This window comes from Acanthisitta chloris, unplaced genomic scaffold (assembly GCF_000695815.1).
Source record: "Acanthisitta chloris isolate BGI_N310 unplaced genomic scaffold, ASM69581v1 scaffold38281, whole genome shotgun sequence".
Classification (NCBI taxonomy): domain Eukaryota; kingdom Metazoa; phylum Chordata; class Aves; order Passeriformes; family Acanthisittidae; genus Acanthisitta; species Acanthisitta chloris.
The window spans coordinates 936-11,715 of NW_008656026.1; the positions used below are offsets into that span (position 1 = coordinate 936).

Genomic DNA, 10,780 nt, shown 5'->3' on the forward strand with positions numbered 1-10,780 from the left:
ATAAATCTACACATCGTGTTGAAGTTCATCCACAAACCTCTGACATTCAAACTGGAGGTATTAAAATGGAAGGTATTAAAATCGAAGGCCATTTTATTGTCATAGCAAATACCAAAATAAAAAGGCTCTGAATTCAGTACATAAGAAGGTCAAAGGACTGCACTGGCAGAGCATTCCCATGCTCCCAGCAGCCATTCCCAGGTATCAGTAGTGCCACAAACCTCTGGTGCCTTTGTTTGAGTGGCTTTAAAATTCAGATCTTCATCTCAAGATTCTGGAAAGAGGAGAAAGTGCTCATTAAAGAGACAGAGGGAATAAAGGTTTACATGGAGTGATGGATCCACTCTGGAAAATCCAGGACATTTTACACAGAATGACAAAACCTGAATGAAGACACAACAAGGGATTTTGGCTTGTGAAGGCTGATACACTCTCAACTTTGCTTTTGCTTCTTTACTCTCATGACAATATAACTAAATTACATTAATCCTGTTGCAATCATGTTTTCAATTAAAAAAAGCATTAAGAGCTCTTTATCCCAAATTATTGTCCTGCTGTGAAGTCCTACATAAAAAAATGACACAATTTATAATACCACTTTGGCTTAGTTGGGCCCTTTTATTAGTGAAAAATACTTGTGGAAAAGGAGGTTTTAGTTGCTGATGGAAACCTCTAGCATGAACACAGAGCAATCCTTAAGGACACTGTCCTCAAGGGTTCAGGCAGTGTCTCCTCATTGCTAAGTTTCTGCTGTTCCCTGTTGTATTCTCCCTGCACAGACCTGAGTCAGGAATATTGGAGCCTCCCAAGGGATGCAGTATTGTGACTGCTGGGGCTCTGAAGTAGGTCTGGAGATGAGACTTCCCTTAGCTCCTATTGTCCAGGAAATACAAAGAAGATGGGACTTTCCTCCAGCAGAAACTGAGACTTCACTTCTGCTTTGCATTTTCAAGTATCCAGTCATTCTCCCCACGGGGAAATCTGCTGGAAAAACAGTGGAACCAACAGCTGAGATCCATCAGAGCTCTGTTAGTGTGACACAGGCTGATGCAGATCTAAACACTGAAGAGTGGGACCAGGGGCAGTGCAGGAGTTTGGGGCTGTAAACACACCAGGCTGGTGCCTGACAACGAGCACTGGCACCAGCATCATCTCAGGTTAGGGTATGGGCCACAATTAGATCAGCAGTTGCCAGGCTCTGCTGCCAAGGGCAGAGGGGTTAGGGAGAGAAATAATGTTTCTCTCTAGGCCTGAACTTCTATCTTCAAGTTTTGCATGTGTGGAAAGCAAAACCTGTTCCCTCTCTGCCTCTGCCTCAGCTCTCTGAAGTGAGAGGTACATTGCAGCATTGTTGAAGGAAAAAGGACAGTCCACCTTGGGACAGTGCAGACAAGAGCGGCTTTTCTTTGCCCTGTGACCTTTCAGCATGATGGTTTGTGTCCTTGGCTAGCACTAAATCTTCCCTCCACAAGGTCTATTCAGACCCAAACCCACTGGAACTCTGTTCTGCTCTTTTCAGCTCACCTGAAGGTCCTTTTTTTCTGGTCAGACACTGTAAACACTGAGATCCAGTTGCTCTTGCAGAGCAGAGAATGAGCTGTAATGACCTTCTGGTCACTCCAGCAGCTCCTCCCAGCAAGGCTTTTTGCAAAGTCAGGGTCCCTGAGACAGAAATTCTCTCCTCCCTAGTTTCCTAACTATGACAAGTTCCACACCTGCAGCCTGGTTTCACCAAAAACACATCCAGCTCTCCACTGGCAGGACATTCCCCCCAGGAGAGCTCCCACAGCCTGACCAGCAGCTGAACTGCTGGGCAAACCTCTCCTTTGCCCTACAAAGACATGACAAATGGAAAACAAAGCAGTGTTAGGATGCAGGAAACGAAGAGTTTGGGTCACTCCCTGCGTGACACATGGTCTAAGGCTTCGATCCCCACCATGCCTGGGAACCTGCAGGATTCCAGCTCAGCTGCTCTCACTCCTGGTGCACATGGTCTGGGCAGCAAACTGCCACCTGACACGGCCTGGAGAGCCACATGTAGTGTACAAAGTCTAGCACCTTGTGTTCCAAGGAGACTGGAATAAAGTACTTGGAATTCCCAACAAGAAAAAACACACAGCAAGTTGTAGCAGCAAATCACCTCCCAAACCTCAACAGCTCTTTACCTCCAACTGCTGCAAACCACCTCAGTCCAAAACTAAGTTCCCAGCCAGCTGATAGCCCAGGCAGCCTCTCCAGGATCCTTGGTCTGTGTGACCAGGAGCTGGGGAGCTGCAGCTACAGGACACACCTGGAGTTGGCTGCTTAAAAGTTACCAGAAAAACCACCTCATAAATACCAAAGTCCTTATGTCTAATTGTCATACAAAAGATTGGAAGGATTAATTCTGATTCATCTCTTTCAGCATGGGAAAGGGGGGAAAAGAAAAAAGGAACTTCCCAGTTCATGTTTTTTGATATAAAAGGAATAGAAATCTTTCTTTTCAGTTGATGTTATGAAGTAGTTTTGTCTCCTCGCTGGTTCCTGCCCCATCCTCTTCCTGGATCCCTTCTGCCAGTCCCTCTGCAGACTTGGTCTGGCTCCCTGCAGAGTCCATGAACATGTTGGGAATATCTTTGCCGAAGTAGATCTTGCTGTTTGCTGCGATCGCCTTGTACTTCATCAGCTGCAAGTATTCAGGAGTTAACTTGAGCTGCACAGAGAGAAAATGGGTCACAGCAGCTCAGACTTGGGCAAAGGAGCACAGGAGGCCCAGACTCTCCCCAGCCCCAGCCCCTCCACAGCAGAGCACAGTGTGCCCAGGGAAGGCTCTCTGAGCAGGGCTCAGTGAACTCTACATCCCACGGACTAAATGGCAGTGAATAGTGATGGGAGCAGGTGGGGAAATGTTCAGTCCCAATGTCCTGGAGATGGAGATGCAGATTCCAGAGAACACATCGCGCACTGCAATGTGAGCCACTGGGAAGGCAAATATCTCTGGCTGCTTTCCAGGGAGTGGATTGCAGAGTGTGTTTGGGTGAGCAGAGCTCATTCGTTCAGGATAACGACATTATAGCAGAGAGGATGGAACAACTGGGACAAAACCTGTGCACAAACACCCCAGAGCCCTCTGTCCCCTCTCACTGACCCTCACAGGACACAAATGCTTCCTGCTGGGATGTCCTGGGAACTTGCTGTGGGCAGGAACACACCTGCAGTTCTATCCTGTCACTGCCCTGTTTTCAGGTTAGGTTTTTGTTTTGTTTTCCCTTTTGCAGCTCTGAGGCTCTGCCAGGGGGTCAGAGCAGCTCCACTTGTGCTTTCCCTGAACTGTGGTTTACTCTGTCCCTGTCTCTGCCTGCCAACTTGGGGCTGGAATGAATTCACATTTCTCATCACAACAGCGTGAAAGGGCAACACTGAAACTGATATTCCATGAACAGAGAGAGCCATAGCCCTGTCAGCATATGGCAGAGCAGAGATTCCATGGATCCTCACATGTTTATCTGTCCAGAGAAGAAGGAAAAGGATCTAATTGTTTCAGTCAGAGGAAAACTTTGCTGAGAAGGGATGGCTTTGTTCGCTGTTTGTTTTAAACAACAATCCCTCACTGCTCTAGTGTTTCCCTACTCAGGGAAGGTTTCCCTACCACAGGAAGTGTTTCCCTGCTCAGGCACAGCATAAGGACACCACAGTACCTTGTTGGCCTCGGCCACTTTCATAGCAGTGTAGCATTCAGCGTCAGCTCTCGCCTTCTCCCGTGCCAGAAACGCAGCATCTGGAAGCAGAGACTCTCTCAGAGGCAGGGTTGTCCTTCCAGCCACATTAGCACCATTTGCAGCTGGAAACCTTTGGAAGTGGCCAGTGCCACATCTAAACTGCATGGGATATAGCCAGGGGGAGAGGGAACAAAGTGGGAAACCCAGGAATGGGGGCTCAATTTACAGCTCAATGGCTGCAGGACGAGAGCATTAGGGAAGTAAATTGCATCTGCAACTGCAACCTCAAAGCATTCTGCAGACAGCAGGGTTTGATTATCCCACCACGTGGGTGGAGCACCCTCTTTCTTCTCGAGCCAGGCACTGCCTCTCGTGCTGGAACACAGCAACTGTTCCCTGCAGACGTGGGATTTACCCACAGCCTCTGTCCAGGACTCCAGGAACAGCCAGAAACAGCCCAGCAGACTCTCTGCAGATGAGGTCTGAGCCTGTGGATGTCATTCCCAGATGGGATTTGGTCTGGGATATGGAGATGAAGGTTCTGGCACGCAGAGCAGGCGACTTTAACCTTTCCAGGCTCTGCCCCTCAGACAGAGGCTGCAGAGCTTTTCTCTGCTGTACTAACAACTGCTCAAAGAGTCTGATCCTGCAGGATACTGAAATTCCTGACTCCCTGCAGAGACATTTATGGAAAAAAACACTTCCCCTCTCTGTACTGCACTGCTTGTCCCCCTCTGGCTTTGCATGTAGCCAATGCTAAGCTATCAGCTCACCATATTCAGGCTAAGACCACTGTAATCTGCCCATCCCTTGACATTCCTCCTAGGACACAGAGCCACAGGATTGCAACACCACAGTCTGGATTTGAGAGCTGCACAGCTGGATAAACCATTTGTTTACCTCCACTGGCAGGGAGTTCTTCACTGAAAGATCATGTAAACACCTGAATGATTTGGCCCACAACGTCCTCTCTTTTGGCTAAAAGCAGTGGCTGGTCCCAGTCAGCAACACCAAGAAGGAGAGTCAGGAGTCCTCTGCCAGCAGAGACCTGAACCGATGGGCTGACACCCAGTGACACACATTTACAGGGAATAAAACCCATTGGATTACTGGGAAGAACTTCTTAATGAGAAGTGTAAAACTCTTAATTGTCTCCTCAGTGCCTTCTGCAAAGCTTGTCAGGGCCTATAATGAATGTAAGGGGAAATAAGGCCTTGCCACTCCAAGCTGGAATTGCAGAGCCCTTTCCATGCCCTGGAGTTTCCTTGACAAAGTGTTGTAGCAAATGGCTGGGGTAACTTCTCCTTAACTGAGTACAACCTCCTAAAACACCACCCAAGAAAGGGAGTTTCAAGAGGCAGAGAAAGATACCTATTCCTGCCCCTGGGCAGGACCTTCACCCCTGTGAACATCACAGCCTGGGCTGAAGAACACAGCCAATACACACACTTCAGGAGCTCCATGGTGTCTCAGGATTTACCTGCTGCAAGGCTCACCCACCACTCACCTTCAATCTCTGAAATTCGCTTCTCCGTTTCCTTTTCCATCACCTTCTGCCCATAAGTTATTTCAGCAACTTGTGCAATCTTTTCTGCCTCTGAGATGAAAACAGGAACACACCCACACTGTCATCACATAATCTTCCTCATGCCAGAAGCAGCCTCACCCCAGAAAGTCCTCACCACCTGCTTCAGGTGGAAATAAATGGTGGGAAGAATTTCCAGCCCTCAGAAAGCCTCAGTCTGTCGGTGGGTTCAGCTGGAACCCACCTGAAAAACTCCTGAGTTTCATATCCGATGACCCCAAAGGGAACCAGGTGCATCTCTCCCTCCCTCCCTGGGCTCTGGGGTCTCTTTGCTGCCTGCCCCACGCCCCCATTCCTACCACCCCAGCCATACAGACCGATGAGGGCTTTCTTCCTCTCCGTCTCTGCCTCCTTCTCCACCACCTTCTGCTTCTGTGCTGCGATCAGCAGCTTTGTCTTCTCGCTCTCCCTGGGGAGCCAGGAGAAAGCAGTTAAAACCATGAGCCCACTGGCATGGGGATTCACACCATGGCTCACCCCTCCTTCCAGAATGTGTCCAGGCCAGGAAATCATGTACCTGCACACACAGAGCTTTTTGGCTAAACCACTGAATCTTTTCCTTCTTTCCTAGGTGTTTTTCCAGGGAATTACTGTGACACATTCCCTGCAGCCTGCCCTGATGCCTTCTCCAAGAGACAGGTCACAGGCCACACACATCTCTAGGGTTTTGGGCTACTCTTAATGAGCAAGTTATTGAAACAAAGTCTGTAGAAGCCTTGCCCTGACTTGTGGCTGCTCTTCAGCTGAAGGTACACAGGGCTGAGATCATCCTTTGTTCAATCATGGAATCGTTAAGGTTGGAAAAGGCCTCTAAGATCATCAAATCCAACCATCATGTTCACCACCAAGCCATGTCCCAAACTGCCACATCCACATGGGTTTTGAACACTTCCAGGGATGGTGACTTCACCACTGTCCTTTCCACAAAGAAATTGTTCCCTCGCATCAGTCTTAATATCGAGTGTCTTTTTACAGTTTACACACTAAAGCCTTTTCTGTCTAACTGTTTTTTACGTACATTAATGAGTTTTAAAAGTGTGGACATCAATAAAACACACTGCTTCTGCTCCCAGTCAGGGAAGAGACATTGGAATTGGGAACAAGTCTCTCTCAACATGTCCTGCTGTATTTATGGCAACAGAACACAGGCTGATCTGGGACACTGCCTGCCATGCCCAGACCACACAGGACTTACCACCAGCAGGTCACATGAAATGCCAGGGAAGCAGAAAGGATGGGAGGGATCTGTCCTGGCCTACATGGGCTGTTGGCAGCATGCTCAGGGAGCACAGGCATGTCTGAATGACCAAGTGCTGGAGCAGGCAACTGGCTCAGGGCATTGAAAAGGGATCAGCGTGTCAAGTGCTATTAAAGAAAGTTATTTCAAAGCTTTACAAGTCTTCAGCCTGTTGAATCAACAGTTTCTCCATCCCAGTCAAACAATAGGATTAGTGGTGAAATCCATCCACCTGCCACTCACCCACTGCCCAGGGAGGGCTCTAACACAGAGCCAGTGCCCAGGGGAAGGAGCCCTGGGGCAAATCACTCCTGCACTCAAGGAATCAGACTGGAGAAACACATCCTCCCCCCATAGGGACCTCCAGCACAGCCAGTGCTCAGTGCTGCTCCTCTGTAGCCCCTCCCTGGGCAGCTGCACGAGGCTGGGAGCTGGCCTGGCCCGGGGCACGCGCTGAGCACACATTAGTGTGCCTGAGTGGTTCCTTTTGGGAACACAAAGGTGTGAGTGAGGCACTTACATGAGCTCATAATTCCTCCGGATTGTTTCGGGGATGTTTGGCTTTGTAACTCGAACTGCCTGGAGAGAGAGAGTGCGAAGAAAACATGGGCAAGCAGCCAGCAAGCAAAAGCCAAACGGCCCCTGGGGCTACAGGGGACAGGACACACACACTCACTCACTCAGGACATGCTCTGCCACACAGAGCTGCACAGACTGCTACCAGCCCCAAAATCCACAGAAGGACAGGACTGAAGGACCTCCTGACATAACAGGAGATTATATACTGCATAAATCAGCACCCAGAACAACACCAGAGGAAACCCAACGCATCAAAGCTGTGTGGGGATGGGAAGGACACTGTTCCCTCTCCTCAGTTTAAACAAAATCTGTGTTGTAAAGCAAATAGCTAAAAAGGTTTCACACTTTCCTTTGAGCCCTCTCCCCTCCTCATGCTCTGCACCTTCAGTATCTCAGTCAAATCCTGCTTACCTGTATAATTAATCCAGGGGCCATCGTGGTCAGGTCTTGTTGCAAGGCCAGTTTCAGGTTTTCATCAATCTGATCTGATTGGGGAAAAGCAGAGGTAATGAAACACCCTCAGGGCAGCTGTCTGCCAGCACCCAGAGAAAGCTGGAATGACTCGGGTTTCTTATTCCTGGGAAGTACAAATGGAAGTTGGATGTAGAACTGCTGGGCTGACCCCGAGGCAGGTTCCCAGCTCTCCCAGTATGTCCAGCAGCATCAACCAGCTCCAAACATTGGGGATACACCACAGTTCCTGAGCCAGAAGTAGCATCTTTATGACACAGAATCTGTGCTCTAACTCCCTTTCCCACTGATCTTCCCAACTGGATCCTGAAGTAATGTGGTCCAGTGATCCACTGATTTCAGCTTGTGCCAGCAGGACACAAAGCAAATGGAAAGGCAGGAATGGGAAATGGCTGCATCAGTTACTTTAATAGGCTGCAAAAATCATCAGCAATGTCTGTTTGGCTCAAGGAGCCCCAGAACTCCAGCATAGCTGAGGGTTTCAAAAGGAAACACAATCCCAAGCCCTGCTCTGATGACAGCTCCAGGGAAGGCAGAGCTTCCAGTTGGGGTCTGCTGGGAAGTGCACAGGGAAAATCAAACTGTAACGGCCTTGAGAGGGATCACACCACACTCCTGCATTGTTTGCTTTGGTCCCAGTTTCCTATCTGGAACTCAGACTGCTAATGAAGCCCAGCCAGGACTTTGGGAAGCAGCTGCTATCAGTTCCCTGCACCTGCTGGCAGATGTGGGGGCAGAGCATGACGTGAGGCCACTCAAAGGGGCTGTGCCCCACTGCAGAGCCTGAGCCAGAACCAGCCAAGAGTTACAGGGGAGTTTGTACAAGTTCCTTCTGTGCAGATCCATTGCTTTGAGCCCATTTCAAGCAGTTGTCATCAGCAGCTGCCAACATCTGGAGCCTCTATGGGCCAGGAAACCTGTCCAGCCACCAGCAGGAACTAGGGGGGAACTGAGCAGTGAAAAGGAATCCAGCTCCTTGGAAAGCCCAGTCTGAACAGAGAACAGGAGTCTGCCAACAGCCCATGCTCTTCCAGGCACAAATCCTGCCCCTTTGGGCTCCCAAGCCATTCACAGCAGTGCTGTGCCCACAATCAGCACCACTGAGTGCTGAAAGGCTGGGAGGGTTTCTGCCAGTGCAGAGCCAGGAACAGAGCGCTCGGCACTGGCAGCCACTGTGCTCATTCCACCAAGAAACCACAGCTTTTCCCAGGCTCTCCTGCCATGAGTCTCCCTGTGCCACCTGATTTCCTGCTGGGAAGGTCAGCAGGGCCTTGCCAATAGCCCTGGTTATGGGCACTGCAGCCTCAGACTTTCTGCAGCAGCAAAGAGCCACAGAGTGGCTTTTCCATCTTTTCCTGTGACTGACTCAACCCACCACAGCTGCTGGACACACAGAAGATGCTGCAGAATTCCTGCTCCCTTCCCTGCATCCCTCTGCTACTGGCAGGGCTGGGCTTGGAGTCTATTGCTACAACATCTTGAAGCACTTAACTCCAACAGATAACAGGGATAAATAATGGCAGCTGGTCAACAACCCCAATCCCAAACTGAGCAAACGCTGGGGGAAGGGGCAAAACCCCTCAGCTGGGGGTTGTGCTGCCCAGGAAAGAGCCCTCAGAAACACCAATCCCATGGGAAGGACAGGGGCAGCTCACCGAAGAGCTCGATGTACACCTCCTGCAGCGTGTGCACACTGCAGAACTGGTTCAGCTCGTGGTGGATCTTGTTGAAGATCAGAGCCTTGTCATAGTCAGCGGTGTAGTTCTTCACGATGTCATACACTGAGAGAGGGCAAAGCACAGGGGAGGGAAGGAAGAGGAAGGAAGGGAGGGAGGAATAGGAAGGAGGGAAGAGGGAGGAAGAGGAAGCAAGGAGGGGAAGAGGAAGCAAGGAAGGGAAATAGGCTGAGCACTCAGAGAAAACCTTGTGGCTCAGTCCCAGCCCCAAGTCCCAGTGCAGGTATGGCACGAGGGACACAGCCACACAAACCCTCTGTTCTGGGCACTTCTATTTGCTGCTGTTCTGTTTCACCCTCCCCAGTACCTGAGCCCTGCTCAGTGCACAGCAGGGTGTGAGCTCCCCCAGCCCTCCCTGCCTGGCCTCCTGCACACCTCATTGCTCCAGCCAGTCCTGACGGTGCCCCAAGCTCAGCAGGGCCAGGACAGCACCAGTGATGCAAACAGGAGCCACAAACACCCAAAGTGCCCAGGAGAGCTGGGTGAGAGGTGACACCCAGCAGTGCCAGTGCACAGGGCACACCTGTGGCACACCCAGTTCCTAACCAACCACAGCCACTGGTGAGCGCTGTGCCTGCACTCCCAGCAGCAGCTCAGAGCCTGGGGCAGCTCTGGGAGCAAAGCTCACCTGCACTCTGGATGAGGAAATTCACCACCTCGATCCTGTCGAAATAAATCATCACTCCCCCACTGCAAAGGGACACAAGGGCATCAGTTTTGCTGAGGTTCTGTGGCTCTGGGGGGGACACTGCCTCATCTCCAGGGGGCTGGGTAAGGTGTCCATCCCAGCCCTCTTGACACCCCAACACCCAACCTGCCCTGCTCAGCACCCCAGCAACATGCCCCAAGCACCCCAGCACCCATCCCTACCCTGCTCAGCAGCCCCCAAACACTCACCCCAGCGCTGCTCAGCACCCCAACACCCAATCTGCCCTGCTCAGCACCCCAACAACATGCCCCAAGCTCCCATCCCTACCCTGCTCAGCACCCCCCAAACACTCACCCCAGCCCTGTTCAGCACCCCAACACTCTTGAGCACCCACCCTGGCCCTCTCAGCACCCCAACACTCCTCAGCACCCACCCCAGCCCTGCTCAGCACCCAACACCCCTCAGCCCCGAGAACAGCAGCACAGACAGCTCTGGGTGGGCTCATGGGCCTGGGAGGGCCTTACAGAGCCTCCCAGTGATCCCAGTTCAGGTGGGAGGGCCTTACAGAGCCTCCCAGTGATCCCAGTGCAGGGCTGCGGGGAAATCCAGTCCCTGGGAGCACATCTGCAGGTTTTAAAGCACAGGAGCATCCACGGGGAAAGAGAAGGACCCAAAAGTCTCTAGTCGGGGTGAAAGGTTAGGGGGAAGGAGCTGAACGTCTCACCTGGTACCGCACGGGACATTTTTCACCTCGTCAGTCTGCAGCGTCGTCTGGGGAGGAATTTAAGGGAAGAGGCTTAAGAGAGGGGATTTCCCCGGCACAAA

General features: G+C 51.1%; 1 protein-coding gene across 1 annotated transcript; it reads right to left on the reverse strand.

Moving 5' to 3' along the window:
• Positions 1 to 2,266: 2,266 nt before the first annotated feature.
• On the reverse strand, positions 2,267 to 10,726 carry ERLIN2 (ER lipid raft associated 2; the record flags this gene model as incomplete). The annotated part of the gene is made up of 9 exons (XM_009084157.1): positions 2,267 to 2,692; positions 3,678 to 3,757; positions 5,206 to 5,295; positions 5,601 to 5,692; positions 7,041 to 7,099; positions 7,511 to 7,584; positions 9,226 to 9,351; positions 9,935 to 9,996; positions 10,680 to 10,726. Coding segments are annotated over 9 exons (840 nt in total), but the record flags the coding sequence as incomplete, so codon positions are not given.
• Positions 10,727 to 10,780: the final 54 nt, after the last annotated feature.